Source organism: Eptatretus burgeri, chromosome 13, assembly GCF_056783735.1.
Source record: "Eptatretus burgeri isolate ZD-2024b chromosome 13, Ebu_testis_v1, whole genome shotgun sequence".
In the NCBI taxonomy this organism is placed as follows: Eukaryota; Metazoa; Chordata; class Myxini; order Myxiniformes; family Myxinidae; genus Eptatretus; species Eptatretus burgeri.
The window spans coordinates 22,464,845-22,485,696 of record NC_140973.1 but is presented as its reverse complement, the minus strand read 5'-3'; the positions used below and the strand labels follow the sequence as shown (position 1 = coordinate 22,485,696).

The 20,852-nt window shown below is 44.8% G+C and overlaps 1 protein-coding gene across 1 annotated transcript in view; it reads left to right on the top strand.

The window, feature by feature from the left end:
- The window catches only part of AGMO (alkylglycerol monooxygenase), a 78,614-nt gene that overhangs the window by 44,300 nt on the left and 13,462 nt on the right, over positions 1 to 20,852 (top strand). The window contains exons 5-9 of the mRNA XM_085851657.1: positions 3,742 to 3,837; positions 3,940 to 4,006; positions 6,016 to 6,081; positions 8,131 to 8,210; positions 10,536 to 10,670. Coding sequence (XP_085707783.1) covers positions 3,742 to 3,837; positions 3,940 to 4,006; positions 6,016 to 6,081; positions 8,131 to 8,210; positions 10,536 to 10,670 — 444 coding nt within the window. The remainder of the gene's footprint in view (positions 1 to 3,741; positions 3,838 to 3,939; positions 4,007 to 6,015; positions 6,082 to 8,130; positions 8,211 to 10,535; positions 10,671 to 20,852) is intronic.

The window sequence follows — 20,852 nt, the reverse complement described above, 5'->3', positions numbered from 1 at the left end:
CCCAAGGAGTTGCTGTAGCTGTGTCCAATAAGCTGACCCCAATGATAATTGAGGTAACACCGGTCAACGAGCGTATTATGAGATTAAGGATTCGTCACTCCTTAGGTGTCATTTCCCTGGTCTCTATTTATGCTCCGACTGAGGCGAGTGATCTTACCGTGAAGGACACATTCTACGCCACACTCGAGTCTGTGGTTGATCAGTGCCCCAGACGAGATACACTTCTAGTCTTGGGGGATTTCAATGCATCGACTGGAACTGATAGGGATGGTTATGAGGTGTGTGTTGGTCCCCATGGGTCAGGAACTATGAACCAGAATAGCACTAAGTTCCTTGACTTTGCAAGAAGTCATGGACTTAGGGTGGCTGGTTCATGGTTTCAGCGCCCGCAAGCTCATCGCTGGACTTGGTATTCCAACGCTGGCGGTGTGGCAAAGGAGATTGACCATGTCCTCATTGACGGTCGTTGGAGGATGATCCAGAACTGCAGGGTCTACCGGAGTGCTCAGTTCCTCAATACTGACCACAGGCTTGTTGTTGCAACTCTAAAGCTGCACCTTAAATCCTGGAGAATGGTACCATCCCAGCCTAGGCTGGATGTTGCCAAGCTCAGGGATGAGAGAGTAGCTGAGGAGTTTGCGAACAGGCTGAGTGGACACTTGGGGGTCTGGGTGCTTTGGGGGTCCTGAAGAGTTGTGGAGCACCTTCAAGACCACCGTCCTTGATGTTGCCGGTGGATGCCTTGGAGTTCACCGCAGGGCAAAGAAGAATTTTGTCTCTCAAGGGACACTGGATACCATTGACCAGAGTCGCAGGGCCAGGCTGAATGGCAGAGCTGAGCTGTTCAGGGAGCTGAGGCGTAAAACTGTACGTGCACTGAGGGTGGACAAGGAGGCCTATGTGCAAGGAATCTGTGAGGGGGTAGAGCATCACCTGTGGACAGGTGATTCTCGTCCCGCTTACAGGGGAATTCGCGCATTACGTTCATCCAAGCCCATCCCTCGGAGCACTGCAGTTCGAGCAGAGAGTGGTAGGCTCTTGACAGAGGAGTCTGAAGTGAAGGCCCGCTGGGCCGGTTACTTTGAGCGGTTGTACCAGGCTGATCCCCCAGCTGTCGAGTTGGACGTCAAGGGTGTTACAATCCCTGTTGCTGACCCTCGAATCAACTGTGGTCCACCATCGCTTGTGGAAACACGGGCTGCGGTGAACCAGTTGAAACGGGGCAAAGCTCCAGGGATCTGTGGCATCCATGCCGAACTTCTCAAGGCTGGTGGAAATGCTGCACTCGCGTCGTTGCATGCAGTTTTGTGCTCTGCCTGGAACACAGGCATCATCCCAACTGACTGGAAGAGGGGCCTTGTTGTCCCTCTCTGGAAAGGGAAGGGTGATCGCCAAGACTGCAACAACTACCGAGGGGTGACGCTGCTCTCAGTGCCGGGTAAGGTCTTTGCTCGGATAATTCTTGATAGGGTTCGCCACCATCTGCTTGAGCACCAGCGTCCAGAGCAGTCAGGCTTTACACCAAAGAGGTCAACGATTGACCGTATCCTTGCACTTCGTGTCCTCACCGAACGCAGACGAGAGTTTCGGCAGGGGCTGCTTGCAGCCTATGTTGATCTCTGTAAAGCGTTCGATTCAGTGAATCGGGATGTCCTCTGGAGGATTCTTGGTCTTCGTGGGGTGCCACCAAAACTGATCGATCTGATGTCTGAACTCTACTCTGGTACTGAGAGTGCTGTGAAGTGTGGTGGTACCATCTCTGACTTATTTCCAGTTGTTACTGGAGTTCGTCAGGGGTGTGTACTTGCCCCCACACTTTTCAGCACTTGCATGGACTGGATTTTTGGGAGGATGTCGGAGAGATCAAGTTGCGGTGCATCGTTTGGCAATGTCAAGATCTCGGACCTTGATTTTGCAGATGATGCAGTCATCTTTGCGGAGACTTTAGACATCCTCTTGGGGGCCCTCGAGGTGCTGAATGAGGAGTCGGAGCCGTTGGGATTACGGATTTCTTGGGTCAAAACAAAGATCCAGGCTTTCGGTGACATCTTGGATGCTGCTGTCCTGTCTGTGTCTGTTTGTGGTGAGGATGTTGAGGTCGTGGATAGATTCACTTACCTTGGCAGTGATATTCATGTCTCCGCAGGTTGTGAGCCGGAGGTCAATAGACGTCTGGGTCGGGCCTGGGGAGTCATGGATTCACTGGATCATGGGGTGTGGCGCTGCCGGTACCTGTGCGGGAGGACGAAAGTCCGAGTCTTCAGGTCCTTGGTACTTCCAGTCTTGCTCTATGGGTGCGAGACTTGGACTTTGACCAAGGATCTGAGACGGAGACTTAATTCCTTTGGTACCAGGTCTCTTCGGAGAATCCTTGGCTATCGCTGGTCGGATTTTGTGTCCAACGAGCGGTTGCTGAGAGAGACTCGGATGAGATTTGTTACCTGCATAGTCCGTGAGCGTCAGCTGCGGCTGTATGGACATGTGGCTCGTTTTCCTGACGCTGATCCTGCTCACCAGATTCTCTCAGCGAGGGAGTCTCATGAGTGGAGGAGGCCAGTGGGCCGACCACGTGCCTCATGGTTGCAGCAGATTGACCATCATCTCAAGGAGATGGGGATGGGCCTGGCATCTGCCTGGGGGATGGCCAGACGGAGGCCCCTGGAGTACCGGCAGAAAGTGGACGCAGCGACGCGCTGTTCTGGCACATGCTCCCATACCTGACCTGACCTGTATCCAGCGTTGCCCGGTGCTGTTATAATCCTGTTGGCATTTTGAAGAAATCAAATGAAGAAGAAACATTTCCCTACACCCACTAAGGAATGGGGTTGGGGATTATTTAATATTACCTTTCACATAGCGTAAAAGGTGGAGGCACCGTCGAGCGATTATTAAAAAAAAAAAAAAAAACCCCAACTTTTGTTTTCAAAAGTTTCAAAAAACTTTATTTTGCCTAAAACACTTCCTCGCACTCACTGATGAATTTTTGAAAATTTGTCGAAGATCAGTTCAGCCATCTCTGAGAAAAATGGTGGCAGACAGACAAACACAAACATCTCTCTCATCGTATGGATTATTAGCTTAACATGCCGGAGGACATTTTGATGGAATGTACTTTTGAATAACAACCTGTTTTTTTTTTTAATATCACATTTTAAAATTCACAAGTCTTCTGGTCAGATGAAAATTAATAATTTTGGGCACCAACCTGTGATTGTATATGTGGTGCTGACAAAAGACATCCTTGCCGTTCATCACATGTGGTAATATTGGGGAACCGTGACCCTTTGTGTCCCATAATAGAGCGATTACTCCATCGTTCAAGCAGAACACGAAGAGTCTTGAAGATAAACTACATTCCGGATGATCACCCACTACGAGTAACCTCGAAAGCATTTACTTGGTGGAGAACTTTGTGATGAATGACCATCGATTTGACAGTCAGAATATTTCCTGTAGAGTGTAGAAGTTGGGATGAGCAACTTAGTTGGTTCAAAAACAATTTCCAACATCTTCATCTCAACGATGTCTGCCCGATGGGCTAAATTCCCTCTTCGTTTCTTGAATTATTACCTCATTTTGACTACCTGTACCATCATTTTTAAAACGACGTCGATACTTTCGATAACAAAAGGTGTGACACCGATAAATGATGATATATCCAATGAAGTTGGTGTGATATTGTGAATGTGTGTCCCGGATATCTGGCGCTGAGTTTTAACTTGTGGTTGATAATTCCCCCAGATGTTTTATCTGCCAATGGCTCTGTGTGTACCACCTCCAATTTTTTACGTCCATTCCCAGTTCAACCTGCTCTACCAGTTCTGGATACACACTGAGGTGAGATGGGTTTGGTGAAGGAAAAATGTGGACTTTTGATGTCCTTTGCTTTTTGGTGTGCTGAGGGTGAAAGTGTTGTTATGATGGTTTTTTTTTTTTCAGACGATCAAGTCCTTGGGTCCTCTGGATTATATACTAAACACACCAAGTGATCATCGTGTTCATCATGGTGAGAATGTTCCCCCCTCTCCCCACACCACCATATCGCCCTCCCTGGTTTATTTTTTTAATCTGTCGGTCTCCTCTCCGCTTCTTGTTCATCCATGGAAGGATTTTTATGGAGCATTAGTTTTGCAGTGAATTCTGGCTGGAAGGATGGCCTAGAGTTGAACACAAACGAGAGTAGATGAACAAAATATGGGAAGACTTGAAGAAGTAATGGATGATAAGAACAGAGGGTGCAACACCAGAAAGGAGGTGGTAGAGCACAGAGAGAACACTGACCTGTCTGCGGTGAGAAAGTGAAAGGCCCATCGACTCAACTTCCTTGTAAGAGATTCCAATAAATTTGAAGGTCTTGGACTGAGTCCAGAACATTGCCTTGGGGCACTCCAGCCTTGACAGGGAGAGGAGATGAAAGGAGTTGAGCTACGCCTGGCTAGGGACAGGGAGAGCTCCAGCCTTGACAGGGAGAGGAGATGAAAAGAGTTGAGCTACGCCTGGCTAGGGACAGGGAGAGCTCCAGCCTTGACAGGGAGAGGAGATGAAAAGAGTTGAGCTACGCCTGGCTACGAGAGTAGAGCAGGTCAGTAAGCCATGTGTGCATGTCACCTTGGATGCTGCAGGTGTAGTAGAAGAGTTTGGAGAGCAAGGCTGAATGCCAGACTGTATCAAATCCTCGAGATATGTCTAGAGAGACAAATGTATTGGTTTCAATTCATATTTTGAAATATTTCATGTACTTTACTCCATCTTCATAGTATTTTGTGTACTTTGGTTAATTTTTGTTGTATTTTGAGTTTTTTGGTTCTTCTTTGCAGAGATATTCATGTGGGTAGCATCCTACTCCCTCCTGTGCACTTAACAATACTTCAGTCATCCTGAAAGTTTGATTTTAAACTTTAAAATTATTGTTTGAAGTAAAATGACAGCGAAGTAAAAGAATGAGATGGCAACTTGGATGCAGTTCTTGTGCAGTTTTCACATTATTTTAAATGATTTGAGGTTACCAAGCTGTTCGGGCTTCAGAACAAACAGACGATCAAAAAACATGCACAAACGGAGCGCAGGTAAACTATTTTTTTGGCTTCACATCGCCATAATGTGTCTCCTGTATTTGTAGCACATTTTTAAAAAGGATAACAAAATTTCACAAGAAATAGATAGATCATCTTCAACTTGCTTGAACATAATCGAGTTAGGAAGTAAAGGATGATGACTCGTTACCTCCACCACCAAAGGTGGACAGACGTTATATTTTCTCCCCTGTCTGTTTGTTTGTCGGTAAGCAGGACGTATCAAAAAGTTGTGGATGGATTTGAACAAAATTTGGTGGACAGGTTGGGCGCGTGACATGGACGAATTAATTAGATTTTGTTGAATATCCGGATCCAGAAACTAGGACTTTTTAAAAGTGATTCTTCACCGTTGATAAATAGAGCCCAAACGATATATAGCACGATATCTCAAAAAGTTGTTGACGGATTTGGACGAAACTTGGTAGACAGGTTGGGTGCTTGACAAGGACAAAGTGATTCCATTTTGGTGAAGATCCGGATGTGTATCCAGAAACTACAATTATTTAGTTTTTAAAGTAATTCTTCACGATCGAGAGATTGGGCCAAAAAAATATTATACAGCATGATATTTGAACATGTTGTGGACAGATTCAGATGAATCTTGGGGGATGAGTTGGGTAGGTCACAAGAACAAACTGAATATATTTTTTGTTAAGGACCGGATGCAGATCCAGCCTCTTATTGAGCTGCAAAACGTAAACTGTTTAGTCTGGCGGAGGTTTGTGCTCTACCATGTACCGTTCAAGTTCACCTTATGTTCGCATTACCTGAGATATTAGCACCACCTTGTGCTATAATACTTGTTACCTGTTATGATTGATTGTTTTATCATAACTGATGTTAGTGATGAGACATCTGCGATGTAAACCAATATGTCTGCACTCTGCCATAAAGCTGACAGTAGTAACTCGTGCATCATGCATACTCCTGTCTCATGCAGGTCGAAACCCGTACTGCATTGACAAGAACTATGGTGGAACACTCATCATATGGGACCATTTGTTTGGTATCATCTTATTTTCCCTTTTTTTTTTAATACACACGAGGCATGTCTAACCATCACTTCACCGACGAGTTTAATTAAGACAGCATGTTTTACTTCACATACATTTTGCATATCTATCTGTGAGTGTCCATGAGGATATACAATGAAGTGAAACACATGAAAAAGATCTTATATAATACATTGTTGTTGTTAGTGTCTTAATGGCTGTGGTTGTTGTTTTTGTGCTCTTTTATATTGTTTTCTGTTGCTTCGACACATATTCCATCCATCCATTGGGACCATTCTCTGTACAGCGTCGGTGCTGCTGTCGCAGTCTCCTGGGCTCTTGGGCGCAATCTTGGACGGGTCATTACTCCGACACAGGATACTCAAATGGCTCAATCATCCCAGCAAACTGGTACTCATTTTGTCGACCTCGGAAGGATGACAGGCTGAGTCAACCCCACCTGGTTTAATTCAACAGCCAAGCAGGATTTGAACTCATGACTCTAGGATCCCAAGCCCACCACCTTATCCATAAAGCCAACGCCAGGCATCATTCCAATCATAAACAAGAAAAAGAGCAATCAGAGATTGCAGACCCTCACCAGGACTTGTTTTGTGTGGTGTATTTTGTGTGCTGGTGTGGTATGTAATTAATAAAAGACATAGTTAGAACTTCCACTTTATAACTGCTGGCAGTGATATTATTATATAGAATATAATTTTGTGTGCTCTGCCCTTGTCCTTCTAAAGGGTTCCTGGTGTTGTAGAATAATAAATGAGAAAGTAAAGCGAAATGTATCAAACACCCCTGAAAAATATCAACTTGAAGATTTTTGGAAAGGTATTTATGAAGATCCAAAAGAGCACAATAAGGAGGCAGAATGGATCCAACATTTGGGAAATAAACAACATCCAAGTCACAACGATTGGAAAATAAAAGAAAAGAAAAATATAAAGCGAAATACCAACAGATAGACACCGACAATTTGGGAGAATGATGAAAGAGCAGGAAGAAATTAAAAAAAGAGTTGCAGATTTGGCATCGACCAAGAAGGCTCAATGGAATCATTAAGAAGAGATCAACTCAACTGAGATGGAGAACAAATCATTATAAATGCCAAGACTAGGAACACTACACGAATGGCTTAAAGAAAAAGGTGGGACTGAGTCAATCAGATAGGTGTAAGTTCTGTGACGTAGAAACAGAAAGTACGAGCCACCTCCTATCGGGATGTAAAAAGCTCATGTCAGAACAGCTGTACACACAAAGGCACAACCGGGTTTGTAGAGTAATCGACTGGCACATCGGCAAAAACTTCAATATCCCAGTGTCACAAAACTCATGGAAATGCGAACCAATAGCAATCATTGAGAAAAAGGAAGTACCGCTCATGTACCTGATAATCCCATCGAGTATGAACATAGAAAACAAAGCATTGCAACCCGATATAGTACTCAGGTACAAAAAGAAAAGAAGGCATTGTTAATTGAGGTTTCAGTTCCATGCGATTTTGGGCTAAACGATGCAGAAATCAAGAAAATGACCAAATACCAAGACCTCAAGATTGAAGTGAGAAGATCCTGGAAACTGAAGAAAACTTTGAGAACAAAACTTCACACCTTGGTCCATGATTCGTGACAGCCCTGACCGAAACGGAGGTGGATACTTTAAGACTTGGGAGGACTCTATTCCACCTTCTGAAACCCATATATGGAGATAACGAAAAACACACACACACACACACACACACACACACACACACACACACACACACACCCCTCCCCACCTTCAATAATTTTAATAATATGCTTCATTTCCTGCACTTTGGAGCATTTTGGAGGCTTGTCGGTTTAATTAAGTAGAATTTTGAGTTTAACTATTTTAATTTTTACAAAAAGGAATTTTAGTTTAATTTGCCTTTTCACCTGCAAAAGGAGCAGCGTTCACACCCAATGGACCCCCACAACCTATCCCGGTGACAAGCACGCGAATCATTACTCCGTATTTTCTGTGGTCTCATTTCCATACCATCAATTATTTTTCTTCTCCCTCTTCTTCAAAAGGAACTTTTGAACACGAAGAAGAGACTGTGGTTTATGGCAACGTCCACCCCATTAACACCTTCGATCCCATTTCCATCCAGGTACCTGCTGATGCTTCTGTCACATTTTGCTGGATTGGTTGCAACTTATAAATGTGGGAGGTTGTGTTACTGCCTCCGAGATGCTCAGCAAGAGGAACCATCCAGTTATTGTGTTTGCCAATTATTTATTATTTGTGGATGGTCCTCCTCATGCCATCAAATATGTCATGCATAATATGTGTGTATATAATATGTATAACATGCGTATATATGAAGAGGATGTCACGTATAACGTGTGTATATATAATCTATCATATGAAACACAATGTGTGTTTGTGTGATGTCTGTCCCCCTTAACAAGGATGATTTAAGAAGGGTTTTAAAGGCCAATATTTTAACACGACGTGCGCAATATTTTAACACGACGTGCGCAGAGTAAAATGAGTGTTCAATTACATACGTGCAATGTCTGGTAAATAAAGAACACAGAAGCAAACCAGACACTAGGCCGAGGCTTCAGGCTTTGGCGTGCTCATGAAGCTGTACCCTCAAAATGAAAAGTGCCAGAAGATAAAGAAAATATGGTGACATTTGTACAGGCAGCGTTTTAAATAACGTTTTTTTCTTGCGACAAAACATCATATATTCCAGTCTCTGAATATTTCGAATAAAATAATTCCAACCCATCATTTTTCACAGACTTTTATACTCATATGTATAATACGTCAAGTATAACGTGTGTGTATATAATATGTATAATGTCATGCATAAAGTGTGTACACAAGTGCAACATGCCACACACAACATGTGTGTTCACAACATGCACAACATGTGCACAAATCGCAGTTATTGGAAAACGAAATGCCGATGAAGAAGAAATGCAGTGAGAAGATGAGAAGCTCCAAGCACTGCTGCTTTGGCACTAAATGCCGGTACATCGCCCACGGTGTGCCAAGAGAAAGAAGTGGGTGGGAGTGAAGCCCTGGGTGTAGATAAGGCTGGCTCAGAGGGTGTTCAACAACTTGCATATGGAACTTGCTGCACAGCTTGCTCAATATTTGGGAACTATTCCACAGTTGCTGGGGTTGTTCAAAACTCCATTGAAGCAAAATTGGATTAAATCCGGTGTTTTTGAAGGATGTTAGCCCTTTATCGCATTGTCCCACCCCAACAGCCGTCCCTCCATAACTCAACATGCAATATTCATATTAAGTGATGATGTGTGCTATTGCTCTGTTATTGTATTTCGATGTTTATCTAAACTTGAGGATTCGCCACCGTCAGTCGGTCACAGGCTTTGGGTGGAGAACACTTTCTTTATCCAGGCAGTCTATAAGCTAATGGACACTGGTTCATATGTTCCCGATGCATCTATCACTCTTTAACGAGCTGGTGGACTTTGTCATTAAAAGTTTTTTGAACAATGTACCACGAATGGTGCTATTTTATTGTTTCTGAAGGTTTGCTAATTACTTAAAAGGAAACGCAGGTCAGGCTCCTAGGCTACGACACTGAACTTTCATAATCACCTTTTTGGACTTCAAATATCTCTATTTGATGCTACAGTCAGAATTCACTGAAAGCTGAAGTTTCATTGATCAATACATTAGTCCACTTTGACGATTAACCTGGACCACCACACACGACACAACAATGCACGACCATTGCCGACAACTCGTCGTAAAAGTTGAACATGTTCAACTTTTACGAATCTTGTTGAAGACTATTTTCAACTGATTCCCATTACGCAATTAACAAACACTTTCACAGACTAAGACGATCTTGTTGCGTTGCATCGGCTAGTGTGTGGCGGACTTCTCAGTGTAGACTTTGTCTGTAGCTGGGGTGGTCTATACCCTTTACATACAAACAACACCCCAACAGTGTTGATGGTTTCGTTTACCAGAAATGCCATAATTATTCTCTTGTTCTGCCCTTTTTGAAATCTGCCTCTCTGCCATCTTCATTTTCAGTGTGCATCACACCAGGGAATGTGATTATGGGTACTGGTTACCAACGTTAGAATAACTACTTAATTACTCTAAAGACTTCACTTGCAGACATTTCTAATGACAGACATCACTAAAGACTTCACTTGATTTCACTTGCAGACATTCGTCTGCCCTTTGTAACAAGAGTCCAGGTCAAATTTGAACCACCCTCAGTGTTTTAGACCTTCCTGTTATGTAGCAAGAAAAATGCAACATAAATATATATATATATATATATATATATATATATATATATATATATATATATATATATATATATATATATATATATATATCTAAGCTGATATACAATGTGATTTGGATATTATAAAGGTATGACAGCTTGAAGTCCTCTTCTCATTTCACCTTTTTTGTGCTTTTAAAATTCAAACAGTTCCTACATCATGCTCACATATTCCGCATGTTGTGGGTCACCCCGGGCCTATCAAACAAGTTGGCGATTCTATTCAAAGGCCCTGGTTGGTCACCAGGTTTGCCTCGTCTCGGGGACCCTAAGGACATCCCAAAGGTGAGAAAGTAAAGAGAAGAGATTGGATCAAGTATTGGAAATAGTCAATCAAAATGAGACATTGCGCCGATAACCTAATCAGCTTCAGCTAGCAATTGCCTGAGTTGGGTTGGCTGCTCCTATTATGCTGTGCATTGGTGTCGCACTTCGACATCTGGTTCCGGGTTTGGAGCGTCGAGAGGTCTCCTTAGGAGCTCTCTGCTGACAATCTCAAAGATAAGTTTCCGGTCGTTATTTGTCCCATTTTAACTGATTATTTTTCTCACCTACATGTTACTGTGTGTTCCTAGTTCGGTTTTGTTTCAAAAATCGTGCTATTTTGTGAGTTTTTGGCGACGTTGTCTTACCGGGTGTTTGAGGCCTAGGCTGAGGCCTACCGGTTCCCTTTGGTGTACGATCGTTTTATTTGTTTCTTCTCCCCATTACCTTCAATTTCTATCTTCCCCACTTCCCTAACGTCCTCCATTTCTCCCAACTTATCTATTTCTTATCTTAAAAAAAAAACGCCACCTTTCTCCTGATACTGCTTCTTCTTCTTCACCACCTCTTCTTCTTCACCACCTCTTCTTCTTCATCACCTCTTCTTCTTCTTCATCGCCTCTTCTTCTTCCTCTTATTCTTCCTCCTCCTCCTTCTCCTCTTCCTCTTCTTCTTCCTCGATTTTTTTTTTCTACAACACTTCCATGACCTAATCTGTTGAAAACTCTCAAACATCTATATATTAATACTGAAGGACCAATTTTGTGCTCCTCCTTGGGGTCGCGTCATGTTTTTCTCGGTACTGTGACCTGGACTGAAAGAAACTTCATACCTGTAAGAGTGCATTGCACATCGTGGCAATAGTCAACTTTCAACGCTGAAGCAGAATAAACACTTCGTTTTACATTCGTTTACATGGCGACGTGTGACGTCATCGCTGAGAGGCGTCAGGACGTCATGACATCGGTCATTCGGTAACGTCATTACGTCTGCCGTCGACAGACCGTTACCACTGAGAGGTGTAATTCCACTCCTCGAAAATAGTGTCTGCAATGTAAAACCCTCTTCTGCACATGCTGACTACCTCAGAATGTGAATTTGACACAAAAAATGCAACAAGAAACATTGTATCTTCTATCTCTATATTAATACTGAAGGACCAATTTTGTGCTCCTCCTAGCGGTCGCGTCACGTTTTTCTCGGTACTGTGACCTGGACTGAAAGAAGCTTCGTACCTGTAAGAGTGCATCGCACATAGTGGCAATAGTCAACCTTCAACTCTGAAGCAGAATAAACACTTTTCGTTGAGACGGAGGCGAGGAGTGAAGAGGCGGGGGCGGGGGATGAAGAGACAGGGGCAAGGAGTGAGGAGGCGGGGGGGCAAGGTAAGCAAATTTTTGGGCGAGGGTAAGCAAATTGAAAGCGGGAGACGGGGGGAAATGGGGCGGGGGATGAGTGGGCGGGGGATGGGGTGAATTAGGTGGGGTTGAGTGTGAGGGGGTGGACAGGGGGCGGGGGCAAGTGGGGCGGGGAATCAAGAGACGGGAGGGCGGGGAGTGAAGAGGCGGGGGCGGGGCCGGGGTAATTAATTTTTTGGGTGGGTGTAAGCAAATTGAAGGCGGGGGGGAATGGGGAAGGGGCGGGGGATGAGTAGGTGGGGGTAAGCACGCCCTGTCCAGTCCATGTCCCTCGAGTGTGGATGAGCTGGTGAGGGTGGTTGAATGAACGGAATCCGTCTGTGATTGGGTTTCGGCGAGTTCATAATAATGACAAAAACGATATCTTATAATGCTTCATCTTCCTCTCTCACACATGTGGTACTCTTTATTGTTTCATAATGCACTACTCTTCTGCTATTTCAACAGACTGCTCTCATTTCGACCTTTCCTTCATTCCTTGCCTAAAAAAAACCAACTGTTACAGCGTTTCTTCTCTCCATTCTCTGAATTCGCCTTTATTGCATCCATCAAGAATTGTGTTAAATCGCATCTCTGACCTAAAACTTTTTTAAAAACCCCAGTTTGCTATGAATGTTCGCTTTCCATCAACCATTCTTTTTTCCAACTTCAGTGCCAACTCACCTCTCTCACCCCTCACTCTCACTCTCAAAGCAACCATCCCACTCTTCTCCCTCCAAGCCTCCCTCTCACCTCTCTCAAAAATTCCCCCTCACCTTTGTCCCACCTTTCATCCCCTCACTCATCCTTCTCAAAGTTTCCCCCCCCCCCTGTCATCCACAAAGCTGCCTCCTTGCATTGCCCTCTCACCTCCATCTCTTCACTCCACCTCCTCAAATCCTCAACTGCCTTCTTCCCCCATTCTTGTCCCCCCTCTGCCCCTGCACCACAGAGCCTTTTCTCCTCCTCATCCGGCCCCCTCCCCTAGCTATTCTGCAATCCCCCACACTCTTTCAACAACCCTCCTTACCTCCCCTCCTTGTCCCTTGTCCTCCCCTCCCACCCCATGCACCCAAAGCCTCCTCCCCTACCTTTTCATTAAAAGTGTGGACCTCAAATGTCTGGGGCCTTCGCTCAAACCTTTCAGATGTTTCCATACAGGTTGCCACTGACAAACCAAACATAATCTGCCTAACAGAAACTTTCCTCCCCCAAGACGTGTCTGACTCCCAAGTATCTCTCCCTGGTTACTCCCCCTCCTCCGGTTTGACAGACCTGAGCCTTGTCCTGGTGGACGAGTTGCTCCCTTCATCAAAGACTCTATTCCTCACTCTCCATGCACTGCTCTCACTCCCCCACACCCCCAGGAATACCTCTGGCAACGGCTTCCCCTCCACTCCCACCTCATGTTTATATGTGTACTGTACCGTCCACTTAACATTGATGACTCCATCTACACCTCACTATCCGAAAACATGGACCAACTTCTATCGTTTCATCCAAACTCTCTCTTCCTCTTATGTTGCGACTTCAATTGTCATCATGCCAGTTGGCCAGGTGTGGGTACCTCTCTCACCTGTCATGGCACCTCAGCAAACTCTTTCTGTGACTCATTGGGACTTACTCAATCGGTCAACTTCCCGACCCGGATCTCAACCAATGGTACTCCATCTCTTCTGAATCTGATTTTGACAAATTTCCCTGACAATATCTGCTGCTCTTCCGTCGCTCCAATCGGTTCTTCTGACCACGTCCTTGTTAAAGTGGACATCTCTCTGGCTTTTATCAGAGAACCACCTCACCGCCGTCAAGTCTGGCATTTCACTCAAGCCGACTGGCCAGGGTCTCCAAGCAGCCACCAAACTTATAGACTGGTCTCCTATCGCTACTTTCTCCAACATCAACTCATCCTGGGAATTCTTTCAAAGAAACTTGCTCTCCCTCATGCACAGATTTATCCCCTCACGTCTTCAGTTGTCCTACCCTTCCTCCCGCCCTTGGTTCACTGATGCTTGTGGCGAGGCAGTTGTCCTGAAACAACTTGCCTTTGCCTCATGGAAAGCAAATCTAACTGAGGGCAATCTCAGTTCCTTCCATAAAGCTCGGATCAAGTGTGTATCTACCCTCAGGAGAGCCAGAAAACCATCTTTCTAATCTCAAGTCTGAACTCTCAAACCTCCCTCCCTCCTCAAAATCCTGGTGGCATAAAATCAAATCTGTTTCTGGTGTACATTTCCCCTCCATCCCCTCCCTTACCTCAAATGGCCGCACTGCTGATACCGCACGTGAAAAAGCTGAATGCCTAAATTCGGTGTTTGCAGCTAAATCTTGTGTCAAAAACACATCACTTTCTCTACCCACCTTACCCAGTCGCACCCAACTGTCCCTGGACTCTGTGTCCTTTTCTCCTGACAAGGTGGAGAGCTTGCTGTCAAACCTCGACTCAGATTCTGCAACCGGTCCAGAGGGCATCAGCCCACGTGTCCTCAAAGCTTGCTCTTCTGTTCTTGCTCACCCTCTCTCTGTTCTATTCACCCTCTCATTTGCTCAAGTCCATCTGCCATCTGCTTGGAAATCTGCAAACATCACTGCCCTGCACAAAAAAGGTGCAAAAACATATCCCTGCAACTACAGACCAATCAGCCTTCTCCCAATCATCAGCAAAGTTATAGAATCCATCATCGCTTCAGACATGAAATCCTTCCTCTTCTCCAATGGCTTGATTTCCGATCATCAATTTGGTTTCAGACCAGGTCACTCTACCCTGGATATGCTGCTTCTGCTCTCCCAACAATGGATGGAGGTCCTCAATGCCAGACAGGAAATCCGAGCCGTATCCCTGGACATATCACGTGCTTTTGACACAGTCTGGCACCCTGCCCTGCTCACCAAACTCTCTTCCAATGGTATCCAAGGCCATCTCCACTCAATGCTCGCAGACTTCCTCTCCTGTCGCAGTAAACGTGTGGCCCTAAATGGAGTTCTTTCATCGCCTCTTCCTGTCCAGGCTGGAGTTCCTCAAGGTGGCGTTCTGGGCCCTGTTCTTTTTCTGATTTTCATCAATGATCTCTTTGACCCTCTGGAAAATCCTCTATATCGCTTTGCTGATGACTCCACCCTCTGCCGTACCATCGGTCATCCTTCAGACCGGCAAGCAGCAGCTTCTTCGCTCACTGCAGATCTGGATAAAATCACAAACTGGTCCAACACGTGGAACATGTCTTTCAATCTGGACAAATGTCACACTCTCACTATGTCTCTTCGAAAGGACCATTTAGAACCCGCCCCCCCCCTTCCACTTTCTCAACAATCCTCTGGAAGAAGTCCTTTCTTTCAAGCTTCTGGGTCTCACTATCTGCCATGACCTTTCCTGGGAAAGCCACATTTCAAACCTCGCCTTCAAAGCCAGTCGCCGACTGGGAATCCTCCGTCGTGCAAAGTCCTTCCTCGGCCCTCCTGAGCTCCTGACCACTTACAAAGCTTTTGTCCTTAGCCTGATGGAGTACTGCCCTCCCCTCTGGGCTGGTGCTCCTGCCTCCCACCTTTCTTGGCTTCATGCTGTAGAAACCAGGGCATTTCGGATCATCGGCATCTCCTGCAACGAGGCTGAGTCTTTGGGCCTCTCACTCAATCACCGCAGGTTGGTCGGTGGTCTTTCTGTCTTCTACCGTCTCCTCTCCAGCCTTGCCCCCCTGCTCTCTCTGCGATTTCTCCCCATCACATTTCCCCAGGGTGCTCAAAGCCAGCTAACAACCCCCTTCTGGTAAAACTACCAAAATCACGAATCACTGCTCACCTTCACTCTTTCATTCCTCTTTTTTCCTGCCTTTGGAATAAACTCCCTCACTCTATTCTTTCCCATTCTTCCCTCCAGGCTTTCAAAACAGTTGTTCACCACCACCTCTTATCATCCCCCATCCAAATCCTCGATCTTTCCTACCCACAATAATCCACCCAAGCCCACTTCCTTCAAATTCCCTGATTTCCTTCCTGAAAGTCCCTGCAATGTCCATCTTCTATTCCCCATGTTCCCCGTCCCATCCCTCTCCCTTCCACAGATCTCCTAATGTCTCTGTTCCCCACTGTTTTGTCCCTCCCACTCCCTCCCCTCTTGTCTCATGCCCCATTGATGTGCGTTGTGTGTTAGCTCTCACACTAGCCTCGACAAGGTGTATATGTATATATATATATATATATATATATATATATATATATATATATATATATATATATATATATATATATATATATATATATATATATATATATATATATATATATATATATATATAAATATATATATATATATATATATATATATATATATATATATATATATATATATGTATATATATGTATGTATATATATATATATATATATATATATATATATATATATATATATATATATATATATATATATATATATATATATGTATGTATATATATGTATGTATATATATATATATATATGTATATATATGTATGTATATATATGTATGTATATATATATATATATATATATATATATATATATATATATATATATATATATATATATACATGTATGTATATATATATATATATGTATATGTATGTATATATATGAATGTATATATATATATACATATATATATATATATATATATATATATATATATATATATATATATATATATATATGAATGCCTGGTGTTGGCGCAGTGGTTAGGGCAGCGGCTTGGGATCCAAAAGGTCCTGAGTTCAAGCCTCGTTGGGCCACTGAATTAATACACCAGGGGGTTGACTCAGCCTGTCATCCTTCCGAGGTCGGCAAAGTGAATACCAGTATACTGGGCCGGTGTATACCCCGGTTAAAATAGGTGTACCATATCCCTGTGTTGTAAGAGGCGACCAGGGTTGCGTCAGGAAGGGCATCCGGCGTAAAACATGTGCCAAATCACTATGCGGATCATATGGATGATCCGCTGTGGCGACCCCTAACGGGAGCAGCCGAAAGAAGAAGAAGAAGAAGATATATCTTCTTCCTCTTTCGGCTTGCTCCCGTTAGGGGTCGCCACAGCGGACCAACTGTCTCCATTTCGCTCTATCCTCCACATCTTCCATTGACACTCCAACCACCCACATGTCCGCCCTCACCGCATCCATGAACCTCTTCTTTGGCCTTCCTCTTCTCCTCCTGCCTGGCGGCTCCATCTTCAGCATCTTCTCCCGATATACTCCACTTCCCTCCTGTGCACATGTCCAAACCATCTCAATCTCGCCTCTCTCACTTTGTTTCCAAACCGTCCTACCTGCGCTGTCCCTCTTATACACTCATTTCTTATCCTATCCATCCTCGTCACTCCCAACGAGAATCGCAGCATCTTTAACTCTGCCACCTCCAGCTCTGCTTCCTGTCTTTTTGTTAGTGCCACCGTCTCCAAACCATACAACATAGCTGGTCTCACTACCGTCTTGTATACTTTCCCCTTCACTCTTGCAGCTACCCTTCTGTCACAAATCACTCCTGCAACTCTTCTCCACCCACTCCATCCTGCCTGCACTCTCTTTTTCACTTCTCTCCCACACTCTCCGTTACTTTGGACAGTTGATCCCAAGTATTTAAACCAATCCACCTTCCCCACCTCAACTCCTTGCAACTGCACCATACCACCACCCTCCCTTTCATTTACGCACATGTACTCCGTCTTACTCCTACTGACTAACATTCCCCTTCTCTCCAGTGCGTACCTCCACCTCTCAAGGCTCGATTCAGCCTGCTCCCTACTCTCCCTACAGATCATGATGTCATCCGCGAACATCATGGTCCATGGAGACTCCAGTCTGATCTCGTCCGTCAACCTGTCCATCACCATTGCAAACAGGAAAGGGCTCAGAGTCGATCCTTGGTGCAATCCCACTTTAACCTTAAACCGGTCCGTCATTCCAACCGCACACCTCACCGCTGTCACACTGTCCTCATACATATCCTGCACGATCCTCACATACTTCTCCAACACTCCCGACTTCCTCATACAATACCACAACTCCTCTCTTGGCACCCTATCATAAGCTTTCTCTAAATCCACAAACACACAATGTAACTCTTTCTGGCCTTCCCTATACTTCTCCATCAACATTCTCAAAGGAAACATCGCATCAGTGGTGCTCTTTCCTGGCATAAACCCATATTGCTGCTCACAGATCATCACCTCTCCTCTCAACCGAGCTTCCACTACTCTTTCCCACAACTTCATGGTGTGGCTTAACAACTTTATCCCTCTGTAATTTCCACAGCTCTGCACATCACCCTTATTCTTGAAAATCGGAACCAGCACACTTAATCTCCACTCCTCCGGCATCCTCTCACTTTCCAAGACTTTATTAAACAATCTGGTTAACAACCCCACTGCCATCTCTCCTAAGCACTTCCATGCCTCCACTGGTATACCATCTGGGCCAACCGCCTTTCCACTTTTCATCTTCTTCATAGCAGTCCTCACTTCATCCTTACTGATCCACCCCACTTCCAGATTCACCATCTCCACCTCTTCCAACCTTCTCTCTCTCTCATTTTCTTCATTCATCAGCTCCTCAAAGTACTCCATCCACCTTCTCAACACACTCTCCTCGCTCGTCAGCACATTCCCATTTGCGTCCTTTATCACCCTAACCTGCAGCACATCCTTCCCAGCTCGGTCCCTCTGTCTTGCCAATCGGTATAAATCCTTTTCCCCTTCTTTTGTATCCAACTTCTCATACAGCTCGTCATATGCCTTTTCCTTGGCCTTAGCCACCTCTCTTTTTGCTTTTCGACGCCACTCCTTGTACTCCTGCCGACTTTCTTCATCTCTCTGACTATCCCACTTCTTTTTCGCCAACCCCTTCTTCCTTATACTTTCCTGTACTTCCTCATTCCACCACCAAGTCTCCTTATCTTCCTTCCTCTGTCCAGATGTCACACCAAGTACCTTCCTCGCTATCTCCCTCACAACTTCTGCTGTCGTTGCCCAATCATCCCACCCATCTTTACCACCATCCAACGCCTGTCTCACCTCCTCCCTAAATTTCACGCAACAGTCTTCCTCCTTCAGCTTCCACCATCTGGTCCTTGGTTCAGCCCTCACTCTCTTCCTCAACCTCACCTCTAAAGTCATCCTACAGACCACCAATCGATGCTGTCGAGCTACACTCTCCCCTGCCACAACCTTACAGTCACTAATCTCTTTCAAGTTGCATCTTGAAAGTTGCATCATCCTACTTAAGATGTAATCCACCTGTGTGCACTTTCCCCCACTCTTGTATGTCACCCTGTGTTCCTCCTTCTTCTTGAAATACGTGTTTACCACTGCCATTTCCATTCTTTTTGCAAACTCCACCACCATTTGCCCTTCCACATTTCTCTTGTTGAGACCGTACCTCCCCATCACCTCCTCATCCTCTTTATTCCCTTCCCCAACATGTCCATTGAAATCTGCTCCAATCACCACTCTTTCATCCTTGGATACACTCTCCACCACTTCATCTAACTCACTCCAGAAATCTTCTTTATATTCCATCTCACACCCCATATGTGGGGCATATGCACTGATGACATTCATCATCACCCCTTCAATTTCCAACTTCACACTCATCACTCGGTCAGACACCCTCCTCACCTCCAATACCCTCTTGACATGATCTTCCTTCAGGATTATCCCGACACCATTTCTCCTCCCATCCACACCATGGTAGAACAGTTTGAAACCACCTCCAATGCTCCTCGCCTTACTCCCCATCCACTTGGTCTCTTGTACACACAGTATGTCCACCTTTCTTCTCTCCATCATATCAGCCAACTCTCGCCCTTTGCCAGTCATCGTCCCAACATTCAGAGTTCCAACTCTCACCTCCACACTTCTACCCTTCCCCCTCTCCCACTGCCTCCAGACTCGCCTTCCCCGTCTCCTTCTCCTCCTTCGCCCAGCAGTAGCACAATTTCCACTGGTACCCTGCTGACCACCGGTACCGGTGGCGGTCGTTGGTAACCCGGGCCTCGACCGATCCGGTATGGAAATTCGTTTTGTTGTCCGCATAATGATTTGGCATAGGTTTTTACGCCGGATGCCCTTCCTGACGCAACCCTGGTCGCCTCTTACGACACACAGGGATATGGTACACCTATTCTAACCGGGGCATACACCGGGCCCAGTACAACTGGTGCTCATTTCGCCGACCTCGGAAGGATGGCAGGCTGAGTCAACCCCTTGGTGTTTTCGACTTTGTTTATATATATATATATATATATATATATATATATATATATATATATATATATATATATATACATATATTAATTCAGTGTCCCAACGGGGCTTGAACTCAGGACCTCTTGGGTCCCAAGCCACTGCCCTTACCACTGCGCCAACACCAGGCTAAGAAGAAGATATATATATATATATATATATATATATATATATATATATATATATATATATATATATATATATATATATATATATATATATATATATATATATATATATATATATATATATATATATATATATATATATATATATATATATGTATATGACCGGGCGTAGTGGCGTGCGCCTGTAATCCGGCTACTCGGAGGCTTGGGTTGGAGGATCGCTCTCGGACTAACGCCGGGAACCAGTCACGGGTGGACCTTTCGGTCTCACCGCGATCGAGCCAATCGGCCCCCGCGTGGGATAGGGTTGCTCGCCAAATTCGACCTGCCTAAGTACCCACACGGAGGGTAGACCGGGAGATCGCACCTCGCCGCAGGTCGACTTCGGACACGGGCCACTTAAGCGACCCG